General features: G+C 40.9%; 1 protein-coding gene across 1 annotated transcript; it reads left to right on the top strand.

Moving 5' to 3' along the window:
- Positions 1-461: 461 nt before the first annotated feature.
- Positions 462-11,958, top strand: LOC135536660 (S-adenosylhomocysteine hydrolase-like protein 1; the record flags this gene model as incomplete). Its single annotated transcript, XM_064962916.1, has 11 exons — positions 462-564; positions 1,175-1,269; positions 1,716-1,822; positions 1,950-2,066; positions 2,196-2,259; positions 2,383-2,471; positions 2,581-2,651; positions 3,759-3,853; positions 3,972-4,070; positions 10,645-10,713; positions 11,808-11,958. Coding segments are annotated over 11 exons (1,060 nt in total), but the record flags the coding sequence as incomplete, so codon positions are not given.
- Positions 11,959-17,085: the final 5,127 nt, after the last annotated feature.

Here is a 17,085-nt window from a genome sequence, read left to right as displayed (position 1 = left end):
CCTCTACCGTACAACATCTTAGATTTAGAGAATACCATCTCTACCATACAACATCTTACCTTATACTGTCTTTGGCTTTCCTGGTAGTCAGGAAGAGGAGCTTCTGCCTTGGCATGGACTAAATGGGATCCTTCATAAACTCCAGGAAGAGTAGCTGCTGCCTTGGCAGGGACTAAATGAGAGTAGCTGCTGCCTTGGCAGGAACTAATGGGGATCCATAATAAACCCCAGGAAGAGTAGCTGCTGCCTCGACAGGAACTAATGGGGATCCATAATTAACACCAGGAAGAGTAGCTGCTGCCTCGGCAGGAACTAATGGGGATCCATAATAAACCCCAGGAAGAGTAGCTGCTGCCTCGGCAGGAACTAATGGGGATCCATAATAAACCCCAGGAAGAGTAGCTGCTGCCTCGGCAGGGTTCCTAATAAATACTAGTGTGTTTGTGTATTCCCCTCCTCAGGTTCTGATTGAGACCCTGGTAGCTCTCGGAGCTCAGTGTCGTTGGACAGCCTGTAACATCTACTCTACTCAGAACGAGGTGGCTGCTGCCCTGGCAGAGACCGGTGAGAACTTATAATACTGTCCTCTCTTTCCTTCTGTCTGTCTCGCCCCTTCCCTCCTTCTACCTCTCTCTCTCTCTCTCTCTCACCCTCCCTCTACCTCTTTCTCTTTCCCTCGCTACCTTCCCCCTCTCTTTCCCTCGCTACCCTCCCCCTCTCTTTCTCTCTCAATTCAATTCAAGGGGCTTTAGTGGCATGGGAAACTCATGTTTACATTGCCAAAGCAAGTGAAATAGATAATAAAATAAAGTGAAATAAACATTAAAAAGTGAACAGTAAATATTACACTCACACAAGTTCCAGAGACATTTCAAATGTCATATTATATACAGTGAAAAGTTAAAGTACAAATGGGAAAATAAATCAACAGAAATATGGGTTGTATTTACAATGGTGTTTGTTCTTTAATGGTTACCCTTTTCTTGTGGCAACAGGTCACAAATCTTGCTGCTGTGATGGCATCTCTCTCTCTCCCCCCCTCTCTCTCTCTCTCTCTCTCTCTCCCAGCCATAACAAGTCCTAGCCCCCCCCCCCTCTCTCTCTCTCTCTCTCTCTCTCTCTCCCCCAGCCATAATAAGTCCTAGCCTCCCCCTCTCTCTCCTCTCGCCTACAGGTGTGCCTGTGTTTGCGTGGAAGGGCGAGTCAGAGGATGACTTTTGGTGGTGCATCGACCGCTGTGTCAACACGGAAGGCTGGCAGGCCAACATGGTACCTAAAGACTAAACCATCCCCTAATAATGTACTTGACCTCTGTCGTGCATTGACACTCTCACACATTGTAAAGGCTTATTTTTGATTGATTTGAAATGATTGAAATTGCTTTACTGTATTTATGGAGGCTTCTGTTTCCATCCGTCGCTTATCTTCCAACCTTATTTAGTATGCAGACTTAATACAGCAGATGTCTCTATTTAGTATACATATAGACTTAATGCAGCAGATGTCTCTATTTAGTATACAGACTTAATGCAGCAGATGTCTCTATTTAGTATACAGACTTAATGCAGCCGATGTTTCTATTTAGTATGCATACAGACTTAATGCAGCAGATGTCTCTATTTAGTATACAGACTTAATGCAGCAGATATCTCTATTGTTTGAGTCCACTGTCTGCTCTTCTACCATTTGCTCTTCCTGTGTTGGTGTTACTGTAGATCTTGGATGACGGAGGGGATCTGACCCACTGGGTTTATAAGAAGTACCCCAGCGTGTTCAAGAAGGCTCAGGGCATCGTGGAGGAGAGTGTCACTGGAGTCCACAGGTGAGAAAGAGCTTTCCTAAAACATTGGTCACATCCATCCACAGCAAGGAGAGATGTCTGTGGGATTGGATCCGGTTGATCACCTGTTAGTCTGTGGCTCAACTAAACTTTCATCCTTTCTTCTCAGGTTGTACCAGCTGTCCAAGGCAGGCAAGCTGTGTGTCCCGGCCATGAACGTGAACGACTCTGTTACCAAGCAGAAGTTTGACAACCTCTACTGCTGCAGAGAGTCCATCCTGGACGGGTGAGACCTTTTTTAAACACTAATATCAAATGTTTTTCTCACATAAAGTGTGTGATGGTTTTGTTTTGTTTGTAATTTATAAATGGATCGTGTCTGATTTGTAATTGTTACTTTCTCTGCTTGCTGTAGTTTGAAGAGGACCACTGATGTGATGTTTGGGGGGAAACAGGTGGTGGTGTGCGGTTATGGAGAGGTACAGTCCTTCTGATTCTTTACTCTGATTGACTGTTAGCTGACACCTTAGATTCATAAGTTGATGTTTGGCATTTGAACATAGATTTGAGAGTGCTGTACTGGGCTGTTCTCTGTCCTGTAGGTGGGGAAGGGTTGCTGTTCTGCCCTGAAGGCCCTGGGAGCCATCGTCTGCATCACGGAGATAGACCCCATCTGCGCCCTGCAGGGCTGGTGAGTGGCTGGGACTTGCCTACAGTCTAATGTTTCCACGTCTTTAAAAAACATATGTGTTTTAGTTATTTTTGGCTACTTTTTTCTACAAATCTTCCTGCGTATACAGCATGGATGGGTTCAGGGTGGTGAAGCTGAATGAAGTCATTCGTCAGATGGACCTGGTGATAACCTGCACAGGTAAACTAGATCAATCAGAGCACGCCTCATCCAGACTATTCCACTCTGATAATTATAGAAGCAGTCCTCCCAGCCGCTGTCCTTGTTTATGACTCAGGTTTATCCGGCAGATGGCAAGTTAGAGGTCACCTGTTTGAATGTGTATCCCTCTCTGTCTGTCTCTCTCTCTCTCTCTCTCTGTCTCTCTCTCTCTCTGTCTCTCTCTGTCTCTGTCTCTCTCTCTCTGTCTCTCTGTCCCTCCCTCTCAGTCTCCCTCTCTCTCTGTCTCTCTGTCTCTCTCTCTCTCTGTCCCTCCCTCTCTCTCTCTGTCTCCCTCTCTCTCTGTCTCTCTCTCTCTGTCTCTCTCTCTCTCTGTCCCTCCCTCTCTGTCTCCCTCTCTCTCTGTCTCTCTCTCTCCCTCTCTCTCTCTCTGTCTCTCTCTGTCCCTCCCTCTCTGTCTCCCTCTCTCTCTGTCTCTCTCTCTCTCTCTGTCTCTCTCTCTCTCGTCTCTCTCTCCCTCTCTGTCTCTCTCTCTCTCTCTCTCTCTCTGTCCCTCCTCTCTCTCTCTGTCCCTCCTCTCTCTCTGTCTCTCCCTCTCTCTGTCCCTCTCTCTCTCTGTCCCTCCCTCTCTCTCTGTCCCTCTCTCTCTCTGTCCCTCTCTCTCTCTCTGTCCCTCTCTCTCTGTCCCTCTCTCTCTCTCTGTCCCTCTCTCTGTCTCTCTCTCTCTCTGTCCCTCTCTCTCTGTCTCTCTCTCTCTCTGTCCCTCCCTCTCTGTCTCTCTCTGTCTCCCTCTCTCTGTCTCCCTCTCTCTCTCTCTCTGTGTCTCTTTCTCTGTCTCTCTCTCTCTCTGTGTCTCTCTCTGTCTCTCTGTCCCTCCCTCTCCCTCTGTCTCTCTGTCCCTCCCTCTCTGTCTCTCTCTCTCTCACTCTCTCTCTGTCTCTGTGTCTCTCTGTCCCTCCCTCTCTGTCCCTCCCTCCCTTCCTCTCTCTGTCTCTCTCCCTCTCTCTCTCTCTGCACCCCCCCTCTCTCTTTCTCTCTCTCTCTCTCTCTCTCTCTCTCATTATAGACAGCCAACATTATTGATTGTAATCAGACCTGAGATGAGCTGACTTTATTGTTGTCACTCAGGCAATAAGAACGTGGTGACCAGAGAGCAGCTGGACCGGATGAAGAATGGCTGTATAGTCTGCAACATGGGACATTCCAATACCGAGATTGATGTGGTGAGGTACTTTTACCTGTGTGTGTGTGCGTGTGTGTGTGCGTGCGTGTGCGTGTGTGTGTGCTCGCTTTGTGTTTCTGCTGTGTCACTAATCCTGCCCCGGTCTCTCTCGCCTCTAGGCCAGCCTGAGGAGCCCGGAGCTTACCTGGGAGAGGGTGCGTTCTCAGGTGGACCATGTGATCTGGCCCGATGGCAAGAGGGTTGTCCTGCTGGCTGAGGTACGGTTTCTGTCCTCTACAGCCTCTGTGTCCCTGGCCTGGAGTTAAACTGAGCATCACTCCCATTCGCCGTTGTTTCACCCTAGTGCAACGTTTCACAAACTCACCAAGGGTTGCACGTTTAGGTTTTTTCCCCTAGCACTACAAAGCTGATTCAAATCATCAGTGTACTGTGAGGGGATAGTGTGTACTGTGAGGGGATAGTGTGTACTGTGAGGGGGTAGTGTGTACTGTGAGGGGATAGTGTGTACTGTGAGGGGATAGTGTGTACTGTGAGGGGATAGTGTGTACTGTGAGGGGATAGTGTGTACCGTGAGGGGGTAGTGTGTACTGTGAGGGGATAGTGTGTACTGCGAGGGGATAGTGTGTACTCTACTGTGAGGGGATAGTGTGTACTCTACTGTGAGGGATAGTGTGTACTGTGAGGGGGTAGTGTGTACTGTGAGGGGATACTGTGTACTGTGAGGGGATACTGTGTACTGCGAGGGGATAGTGTGTACTCTACTGTGAGGGGATAGTGTGTACTCTACTGTGAGGGGATAGTGTGTACCGCGAGGGGATAGTATGTACTGTGAGGGGATAGTGTGTACTGTGAGGGGATAGTGTGTACCGTGAGGGGATAGTGTGTACCGTGAGGGGATAGTGTGTACTGTGAGGGGACACTGTGTACTGTGAGGGGATAGTGTGTACTGTGAGGGGATAGTGTGTACCGTGAGGGGATAGTGTGTACTGTGAGGGGACACTGTGTACTGTGAGGGGATAGTGTGTACTGTGAGGGGATAGTGTGTACCGTGAGGGGATAGTGTGTACTGTGAGGGGACACTGTGTACTGTGAGGGGACACCGTGTACTGTGAGGGGATAGTGTGTACTGTGAGGGGATAGTGTGTACCGTGAGGGGATAGTGTGTACCGTGAGGGGATAGTGTGTACCGTGAGGGGATAGTGTGTACCGTGAGGGGATAGTGTGTACCGTGAGGGGATAGTGTGGACCGTGAGGGGATAGTGTGTACTGTGAGGGGACACTGTGTACCGTGAGGGGATAGTGTGTACCGTGAGGGGATAGTGTGTACCGTGAGGGGATAGTGTGTACCGTGAGGGGATAGTGTGTACCGTGAGGGGATAGTGTGTACTGTGAGGGGATAGTGTGTACTCTACTGTGAGGGGATAGTGTGTACTCTACTGTGAGGGGATAGTGTGTACTGTGAGGGGATAGTGTGTACTGTGAGGGGATAGTGTGTACTCTACTGTGAGGGGATAGTGTGTACTGTGAGGGGGTAGTGTGTACTCTATTGTTTGGGGAGCACTGCTTTAGTAACATGGAGCACTGAGTGAAACAATAGTGAGACAGAATGACCTTTAGCTCGGATCTCAAGGAACTTCCCTCCCAAACCTGTGTCTGTGATTCAAAGAGCTATAAAAACATTCTAGAGTTACTAAATAGGCAGACGGATAGGTTTCCCACCATGAGATGTATCCTGATGACCTTTCTGTCACCTTTGTCTGCTTCCAAACCTGACTCTTTTTGAAAACACAACAAAATAGTGACTTGGCCTGAGAGATTTCCCACTAACATGTAACTAAAGGCTTTGTCTTCCCATCGTTGACCCATGTTGTGTAGTGTGTACTGTGAGGGGATAGTGTGTACTTTACTGTGAGGGGATAGTGTGTACTGTGAGGGGATAGTGTGTACTCTACTGTGAGGGGATAGTGTGTACCGTGATGGGATAGTGTGTACTGTGAGGGGATAGTGTGTACTCTACTGTGAGGGGATAGTGTGTACCGTGAGGGGATAGTGTGTACTGTGAGGGGATAGTGTGTACTGTGAGGGGATAGTGTGTACTGTGATGGGATAGTGTGTACTCTACTGTGAGGGCATAGTGTGTACTCTACTGTGAGGGGATAGTGTGTACCGTGAGGGGATAGTGTGTACTGTGAGGGGATAGTGTGTACTCTACTGTGAGGGGATAGTGTGTACTGTGATGGGATAGTGTGTACTCTACTGTGAGGGCATAGTGTGTACTCTACTGTGAGGGGATAGTGTGTACCGTGAGGGGATAGTGTGTACTGTGAGGGGATAGTGTGTACTCTACTGTGAGGGGATAGTGTGTACTCTACTGTGAGGGGATAGTGTGTACCGTGAGGGGATAGTGTGTACCGTGAGGGGATAGTGTGTACCGTGAGGGGATAGTGTGTACTCTACTGTGAGGGGATAGTGTGTACTGTGAGGGGATAGTGTGTACTCTACTGTGAGGGCATAGTGTGTACCGTGAGGGGATAGTGTGTACTGTGAGGGGATAGTGTGTACCGTGAGGGGATAGTGTGTACTGTGAGGGGATAGTGTGTACTGTGAGGGGATAGTGTGTACTCTACTGTGAGGGCATAGTGTGTACTCTACTGTGAGGGGATAGTGTGTACCGTGAGGGGATAGTGTGTACTGTGAGGGGATAGTGTGTACTCTACTGCGAGGGGATAGTGTGTACTCTACTGCGAGGGGATAGTGTGTACTCTACTGTGAGGGGATAGTGTGTACCGTGAGGGGATAGTGTGTACTCTACTGTGAGGGGATAGTGTGTACTGTGAGGGGATAGTGTGTACCCGGAGGGGAATAGTGTGTACCGTGAGGTTGTAGTGTGTACTCTACTGTGAGGGGATAGTGTGTACTCTAATGTGAGGGGATAGTGTGTACTCTACTGTGAGGGGATAGTGTGTACTCTACTGCGGGGATAGTGTGTACTCTACTGTGAGGGGATAGTGTGTACTGTGATGGGATAGTGTACTCTACTGTGAGGGCATAGTGTGTACTCTACTGTGAGGGGGATAGTGTGTACTGTGAGGGGGATAGTGTGTACTGTGAGGGGATAGTGTGTACTGTGAGGGGATAGTGTGTACCGCGAGGGAATAGTGTGTACTGTGAGGGGATAGTGTACTCTACTGTGAGGGGATAGTGTGTACTGTGAGGGATAGTGTGTACTCTACTGTGAGGGGATAGTGTGTACTGTGAGGGGATAGTGTGTACTGTGAGGGGACACTGTGTACTGTGAGGGGGGATAGTGTGTACTGTGAGGGGATAGTGTGTACTGTGAGGGGATAGTGTGTACTGTGAGGGGATAGTGTGTACTGTGAGGGGATAGTGTGTACTGTGAGGGGATAGTGTGTACTCTACTGTGAGGGGATAGTGTGTACTGTGAGGGGATAGTGTGTACTGTGAGGGGATAGTGTGTACTGTGAGGGGATAGTGTGTACTGTGGGGGGACACCGTGTACTGTGAGGGGATAGTGTGTACTGTGAGGGGATAGTGTGTACTGTGAGGGGATAGTGTGTACCAGAGGGGATAGTGTGTACTGTGAGGGGATAGTGTGTACTGTGAGGGGATGAGTGTGTACTGTGAGGGATAGTGTGTACTGTGAGGGGATAGTGTGTACTGTGAGGGGATAGTGTGTACTGTGAGGGGACACCGTGTACTGTGAGGATAGTGTGTACTGTGAGATAGTGTGTACTCTACTGTGAGGGGATAGTGTACTGTGGGGATAGTGTACTGTGAGGGGGGTAGTGTGTACTGTGAAGGGATAGTGTGTACCGTGAGGGGGATAGTGTGTACTGTGAGGGGATAGTGTGTACTCTACTGTGAGGGGATAGTGTGTACTCTACTGTGAGGGGAAGTAGTGTACTGTGAGGGGGGATAGTGTGTACTGTGAGGGGACACTGTGTACTGTGAGGGAAACCGTGTACTGTGAGGGGATAGTGTGTACTGTGAGGGGATAGTGTGTACTGTGAGGGGATAGTGTGTACTGTGAGGGGATAGTGTGTACTGTGAGGGGATAGTGTGTACTGTGAGGGGATAGTGTGTACTGTGAGGGGATAGTGTGTACTGTGAGGGGATAGTGTGTACTGTGAGGGGATAGTGTGTACTGTGAGGGGACACCGTGTACTGTGAGGGGATAGTGTGTACTGTGAGGGGATAGTGTGTCCTCTACTGTGAGGGGATAGTGTGTACTGTGAGGGGATAGTGTGTACTCTATTGTTTGGGGAGCACTGCTTTAGTAACATGGAGCACTGAGTGAAACAATAGTGAGACAGAATGACCTTTAGCTCGGATCTCAAGGAACTTCCCTCCCAAACCTGTGTCTGTGATTCAAAGAGCTATAAAAACATTCTAGAGTTACTAAATAGGCGGACGGATAGGTTTCCCACCATGAGATGTATCCTGATGACCTTTCTGTCACCTTTGTCTGCTTCCAAACCTGACTCTTTTTGAAAACACAACAAAATAGTGACTTGGCCTGAGAGATTTCCCACTAACATGTAACTAAAGGCTTTGTCTTCCCATCGTTGACCCATGTTGTGTAGTGTGTACTGTGAGGGGATAGTGTGTACTTTACTGTGAGGGGATAGTGTGTACTGTGAGGGGATAGTGTGTACTCTACTGTGAGGGGATAGTGTGTACCGTGATGGGATAGTGTGTACTGTGAGGGGATAGTGTGTACTCTACTGTGAGGGGATAGTGTGTACCGTGAGGGGATAGTGTGTACTGTGAGGGGATAGTGTGTACTGTGAGGGGATAGTGTGTACTCTACTGTGAGGGGATAGTGTGTACTGTGATGGGATAGTGTGTACTCTACTGTGAGGGCATAGTGTGTACTCTACTGTGAGGGGATAGTGTGTACCGTGAGGGGATAGTGTGTACTGTGAGGGGATAGTGTGTACTCTACTGTGAGGGGATAGTGTGTACTCTACTGTGAGGGGATAGTGTGTACCGTGAGGGGATAGTGTGTACCGTGAGGGGATAGTGTGTACCGTGAGGGGATAGTGTGTACTCTACTGTGAGGGGATAGTGTGTACTGTGAGGGGATAGTGTGTACTCTACTGTGAGGGCATAGTGTGTACCGTGAGGGGATAGTGTGTACTGTGAGGGGATAGTGTGTACCGTGAGGGGATAGTGTGTACTGTGAGGGGATAGTGTGTACTGTGAGGGGATAGTGTGTACTCTACTGTGAGGGCATAGTGTGTACTCTACTGTGAGGGGATAGTGTGTACCGTGAGGGGATAGTGTGTACTGTGAGGGGATAGTGTGTACTCTACTGCGAGGGGATAGTGTGTACTCTACTGCGAGGGGATAGTGTGTACTCTACTGTGAGGGGATAGTGTGTACCGTGAGGGGATAGTGTGTACTCTACTGTGAGGGGATAGTGTGTACTGTGAGGGGATAGTGTGTACCCGGAGGGGATAGTGTGTACCGTGAGGTTGTAGTGTGTACTCTACTGTGAGGGGATAGTGTGTACTCTAATGTGAGGGGATAGTGTGTACTCTACTGTGAGGGGATAGTGTGTACTCTACTGCGAGGGGATAGTGTGTACTCTACTGTGAGGGGATAGTGTGTACTGTGATGGGATAGTGTGTACTCTACTGTGAGGGCATAGTGTGTACTCTACTGTGAGGGGATAGTGTGTACTGTGAGGGGATAGTGTGTACTGTGAGGGGATAGTGTGTACCGTGAGGGGATAGTGTGTACTGTGAGGGGATAGTGTGTACTGTGATGGGATAGTGTGTACTCTACTGTGAGGGCATAGTGTGTACTCTACTGTGAGGGGATAGTGTGTACTGTGAGGGGATAGTGTGTACTGTGAGGGGATAGTGTGTACTCTACTGTGAGGGGATAGTGTGTACTCTACTGTGAGGGGATAGTGTGTACTCTACTGCGAGGGGATAGTGTGTACCGTGAGGGGATAGTGTGTACTGTGAGGGGATAGTGTGTACTGTGATGGGATAGTGTGTACTCTACTGTGAGGGGGTAGTGTGTACTGTGAGGGGATAGTGTGTACTCTCCTGTGAGGGGTAGTGTGTAATGTGAGGGGATAGTGTGTACACACTACACAGTAGAGTACAAACTAGCCCATCACAATACACACTATCCCCGCAGTAGGTACACACAATCCCCTCACAGTAGAGTACACACTATCCTTCACAGTACACACTACCCCCTCACAGTACACACTATCCCCTCACAGTACACACTATCCCATCACAGTAGAGTACACACTATCCCTCACAGTAGAGTACACTATCCCTCACAGTAGAGTACACACTACAGCCTCACAGTAGAGTACACACTACAACCTCACAGTAGAGTTCACACTATCCCCTCACAGTAGAGTCACACTATCCCCTCACAGTAGAGTACACACTACAACCTCACAGTAGAGTACACACTATCCCTCACAGTAGAGTACACACTACAACCTCACGGTAGAGTACACACTATCCCCTCACAGTAAGTACACTACAACCTCACGGTAGAGTACACACTATCCCCTCACAGTAGAGTACACACTACAACCTCACACCACAAATTATCTCTGATAATCTCTGTTTTGATTTGAAAGGTGTTTCCCTGAGAATGGCTTTGCAATTGACCACTGTTTTGATGTATCTCCTGTGTGTGTGTGTGTGTGTGTGTGTGTGTGTGTGTGTGTGTGTGTGTGTGTGTGTGTGTGTGTGTGTGTGTGTGTGTGTGTGTGTGTGTGTGTGTGTGTGTGTGTGTGTGTGTGTGTGTGTGTGTGTGTGTTGTTTCCTACAGGGTCGTCTTTTGAATCTGAGCTGTTCTACAGTGCCTACGTTTGTCCTGTCTATCACAGCCACTACTCAGGTGAGACATATTGTCCTGTCTATCACAGCCACTACTCAGGTGAGACATATTGTCCTGTCTATCACAGCCACTACTCAGGTGAGACATATTGTCCTGTCTATCACAGCCACTACTCAGGTGAGACATATTGTCCTGTCTATCACAGCCACTACTCAGGTGAGACATATTGTCCTGTCTATCACAGCCACTACTCAGGTGAGACATATTGTCCTGTCTATCACAGCCACTACTCAGGTGAGACATATTGTCCTGTCTATCACAGCCACTACTCAGGTGAGACATATTGTCCTGTCTATCACAGCCACTACTCAGGTGAGACATATTGTCCTGTCTATCACAGCCACTATTCAGGTGAGACATATCGTCCTGTCTATCACAGCCACTACTCAGGTGAGACATATCGTCCTGTCTATCACAGCCACTACTCAGGTGAGACATATTGTCCTGTCTATCACAGCCACTACTCAGGTGAGACATATTGTCCTGTCTATCACAGCCACTACTCAGGTGAGACATATTGTCCTGTCTATCACAGCCACTATTCAGGTGAGACATATCGTCCTGTCTATCACAGCCACTACTCAGGTGAGACATATCGTCCTGTCTATCACAGCCACTACTCAGGTGAGACATATTGTCCTGTCTATCACAGCCACTACTCAGGTGAGACATATTGTCCTGTCTATCACAGCCACTACTCAGGTGAGACATACTGTCCCCTCTATCACAGCCACTACTCAGGTGAGACATATTGTCATTGTTTTTTTACATAGAGACCGATCCAATCAGAACATCGACACATAGAAATACAACAGTTAGATGCATTGTATCATCACAATTGAACTTTCACCGTTTTTCAATTGCTTTTCCCCAGATGTACACATACTAGTTTATTTAGAGTCATTCATTGACATTAGAAATACCGGGCTTCATGCATTACAGACGTGGTACTAGTCCTACTTCAAGTGTTGGCGGTTTGCTGAAGACGAGACTAGAGGTACTCTGTTCTCCTGTTGTTCTGCTGCTACCTGAGCTTTGTGAGAATGGGATGTTGGCAGCGTTGAGACTCTGTGGTGGTCTGTGTCTCTCTGCAGGCCCTGGCTCTGATTGAGTTGTTCAATGCTCCTGAGGGACGCTACAAACAGGATGTCTATTTGCTGCCTAAGAAGATGGGTAAGACCATGGCACCCTATTCCCTATATAGTGCCCTACTTTTGACCATGACCCATAGGGCTTTGATTAAAAGTAGTGCACTAAATAGGGAATAGGGTGCCATTTGGATTGAACTGAGCCTTATTGATTAAAAACGTAATAAACACTGTACATATCAAATCATAAGAAACACTAGATATCAAATCATAATAAACACTGTAGATATCAAATCATAATAAACACTGTAGATATCAAATCATAAGAAACACTGTAGATATCAAATCATAAGAAACACTGTAGATATCAAATCATAAGAAACACTAGATATCAAATCATAATAAACACTAGATATCAAATCTTAAACACTGTAGATATCAAATCATAATAAACACTGTAGATATCAAATCATAAGAAACACTGTAGATATCAAATCATAAGAAACACTGTAGATATCAAATCATAAGAAACACTGTAGATATCAAATCATAAGAAACACTAGATATCAAATCATAAGAAACACTAGATATCAAATCATAATAAACACTGTAGATATCAAATCATAATAAACACTGTAGATATCAAATCATAAGAAACACTGTAGATATCAAATCATAAAAAACACTGTAGATATCAAATCATAATAAACACTAGATATCAAATCTTAAACACTGTAGATATCAAATCATAAGAAACACTGTAGATATCAAATCATAAGAAACACTAGATATCAAATCATAATAAACACTGTAGATATCAAATCATAATAAACACTGTAGATATCAAATCATAAGAAACACTAGATATCAAATCATAAGAAACACTGTAGATATCAAATCATAATAAACACTAGTTATCAAATCATAATAAACACTGTAGATATCAAATCATAATAAACACTGTAGATATCAAATCATAATAAACACTAGATATCAAATCATAAGAAACACTAGATATCAAATCATAATAAACACTAGATATCAAATCATAATAAACACTGTAGATATCAAATCATAATAAACACTAGATATCAAATCATAATAAACACTGTAGATATCAAATCATAATAAACACTAGATATCAAATCATAAGAAAGACTAGATATCAAATCATAATAAACACTAGATATCAAATCATAATAAACACTGTAGATATCAAATCATAATAAACACTAGATATCAAATCATAATAAACACTGTAGATATCAAATCATAATAAACACTAGATATCAAATCATAATAAACACTAGATATCAAATCATAAGAAACACTAGATATCAAATCATAATAAACACTAGATATCAAATCATAATAAACACTGTAGATATCAAATCATAATAAACACTAGATATCAAATCATAATAAACACTGTAGATATCAAATCATAATAAACACTAGATATCAAATCATAAGAAACACTAGATATCAAATCATAATAAACACTAGATATCAAATCATAATAAACACTGTAGATATCAAATCATAATAAACACTAGATATCAAATCTTAAACACTGTACATATCAAATCATAATAAACACTAGATATCAAATCTTAAACACTGTACATATCAAATCATAATAAACACTAGATATCAAATCATAATAAACACTGTAGATATCAAATCATAATAAACACTGTAGATATCAAATCATAAGAAACACTAGATATCAAATCTTAAACACTGTAGATATCAAATCATAAGAAACACTAAATATCAAATCATAATAAACTCTGTAGATATCAAATCATAATAAACAATGTAGATATCAAATCATAAGAAACACTAGATATCAAATCATAATAAACACTGTAGATATCAAATCATAAGAAACACTAGATATCAAATCATAATAAACACTGTAGATATCAAATCTTAAACACTGTAGATATCAAATCATAATAAACACTAGATATCAAATCATAATAAACACTGTAGATATCAAATCATAATAAACACTAGATATCAAATCATAATAAACACTGTAGATATCAAATCTTAATAGTGTAGATATCAAATCTTAAACACTGTAGATATCAAATCTTAAACACTGTAGATATCAAATCATAATAAACACTAGATATCAAATCATAATTAACACTGTAGATATCAAATCTTAATAGTGTAGATATCAAATCTTAAACACTGTAGATATCAAATCTTAAACACTGTAGATATCAAATCATAATAAACACTAGATATCAAATCATAATAAACACTGTAGATATCAAATCTTAATAGTGTAGATATCAAATCTTAAACATTGTAGATATCAAATCTTAAACACTGTAGATATCAAATCTTAAACTCTGTAGATATCAAATCATAATAAACAATGTAGATATCAAATCATAATAAACACTAGATATCAAATCATAATAAACACTGTAGATATCAAATCTTAAACACTGTAGATATCAAATCATAATAAACACTAGATATCAAATCATAATAAACACTGTAGATATCCAAATCATAATAAACACTAGATATCAAATCATAATAAACACTGTAGATATCAAATCTTATTATGATTGATATCATAAAATCTTAAACGCAATTATCAAATCTGTAAACACTGTAGATATCAAATCATAATAAACACTAGATATCAAATCATAATTAACACTGTAGATATCAAATCTAATAGTGTAGATATCAAATCTTAAACACTGTAGATATCAAATCTTAAAAACACTGTAGATATCAAATCATAATAAACACTAGATATCAAATCATAATAAACACTGTAGATATCAAATCTTAATAGTGTAGATACAAATCTTAAACATTGTAGATAACAAATCTTAAACACTGTAGATATCAAATCTTAAACCTGTGGATATCAAATCATAATAAACAATGTAGATATCAAATCATAATAAACACTAGATATCAAATCATAATAAACACTGTAGATATCAAATCTTAAACACTGTAGATATCAAATCTTAAACACTGTAGATATCTAGGTGTTTATTATGATGATATCTACAGTCATTTAAGATTTATTTCTACAGTATTAAAATTTGATATCTCTGTGTTTAAATTTGATATCAAATCTTAAACGCTGTAGATATCAAATCTTAAACACTGTAGATATCAAATCATAATAAACACTAGATATCAAATATTAAACACTGTAGATATCAAATCTTAAACACTGTAGATATCAAATCATAATAAACACTAGATATCAAATCATAATAAACACTGTAGATATCAAATCTTAATAGTGTAGATATCAAATCATAATAAACACTGTAGATATCAAATCTTAATAGTGTAGATATCAAATCATAATAAACACTAGATATCAAATCATAATAAACACTGTAGATATCAAATCTTAATAGTGTAGATATCAAATCTTAAACACTGTAGATATCAAATCTTAAACACTGTAGATATCTAGTGTTTATTATGATTTGATATCTACAGTGTTTAAGATTTGATTTCTACAGTATTTAAGATTTGATATCTACAGTGTTTAAGATTTGATATCAAATCTTAAACACTGTAGATATCAAATCTTAAACACTGTAGATATCAAATCATAATAAACACTAGATATCAAATATTAAACACTGTAGATATCAAATCTTAAACACTGTAGATATCAAATCATAATAAACAATGTAGATATCAAATCATAATAAACACTAGATATCAAATCATAATAAACACTGTAGATATCAAATCTTAATAGTGTAGATATCAAATCTTAAACACTGTAGATATCAAATCTTAAACACTAGATATCACATCTTAAACTCTGTAGATATCAAATCATAATAAACAATGTAGATATCAAATCATAATAAACACTAGATATCAAATCATAATAAACACTGTAGATATCAAATCTTAAACACTGTAGATATCAAATCTTAAACACTGTAGATATCAAATCATAATAAACACTAGATATCAAATATTAAACACTGTAGATATCAAATCTTAAACACTGTAGATATCAAATCATAATGAACACTGTAGATATCAAATCATAATAAACACTAGATATCAAATCATAATAAACACTGTAGATATCAAATCTTAATAGTGTAGATATCAAATCTTAAACACTGTAGATATCAAATCTTAAACACTGTAGATATCAAATCATAATAAACACTAGATATCAAATCATAATTAACACTGTAGATATCAAATCTTAATAGTGTAGATATCAAATCTTAAACACTGTAGATATCAAATCATAATAAACACTAGATATCAAATCATAATAAACACTAGATATCAAATCTTAATAGTGTAGATATCAAATCTTAAACATTGTAGATATCAAATCTTAAACACTGTAGATATCAAATCTTAAACTCTGTAGATATCAAATCATAATAAACAATGTAGATATCAAATCATAATAAACACTAGATATCAAATCATAATAAACACTGTAGATATCAAATCTTAATAGTGTAGATATCAAATCTTAAACACTGTAGATATCAAATCTTAAACACTGTAGATATCTAGTGTTTATTATGATTTGATATCTACAGTGTTTAAGATTTGATTTCTACAGTATTTAAGATTTGATATCTACAGTGTTTAAGATTTGATATCAAATCTTAAACACTGTAGATATCAAATCTTAAACACTGTAGATATCAAATCATAATAAACACTAGATATCAAATATTAAACACTGTAGATATCAAATCTTAAACACTGTAGATATCAAATCATAATAAACAATGTAGATATCAAATCATAATAAACACTAGATATCAAATCATAATAAACACTGTAGATATCAAATCTTAATAGTGTAGATATCAAATCTTAAACACTGTAGATATCAAATCTTAAACACTAGATATCACATCTTAAACTCTGTAGATATCAAATCATAATAAACAATGTAGATATCAAATCATAATAAACACTAGATATCAAATCATAATAAACACTGTAGATATCAAATCTTAAACACTGTAGATATCAAATCATAATAAACACTAGATATCAAATCTTAAACACTGTAGATATCAAATCTTAAACACTGTAGATATCAAATCTTAATAGTGTAGATATCAAATCATAATAAACACTGTAGATATCAAATCTTAATAGTGTAGATATCAAATCATAATAAACACTAGATATCAAATCATAATAAACACTGTAGATATCAAATCTTAATAGTGTAGATATCAAATCATAATAAACACTGTAGATATCAAATCATAATAAA

The sequence above is a fragment of the Oncorhynchus masou genome, unplaced genomic scaffold (genome assembly GCF_036934945.1).
Source record: "Oncorhynchus masou masou isolate Uvic2021 unplaced genomic scaffold, UVic_Omas_1.1 unplaced_scaffold_6468, whole genome shotgun sequence".
Taxonomy (NCBI): Eukaryota; Metazoa; Chordata; class Actinopteri; order Salmoniformes; family Salmonidae; genus Oncorhynchus; species Oncorhynchus masou.
The sequence above is the reverse complement of the archived record's forward strand: the minus strand, read 5'-3'. Positions and strand labels throughout refer to the sequence as shown.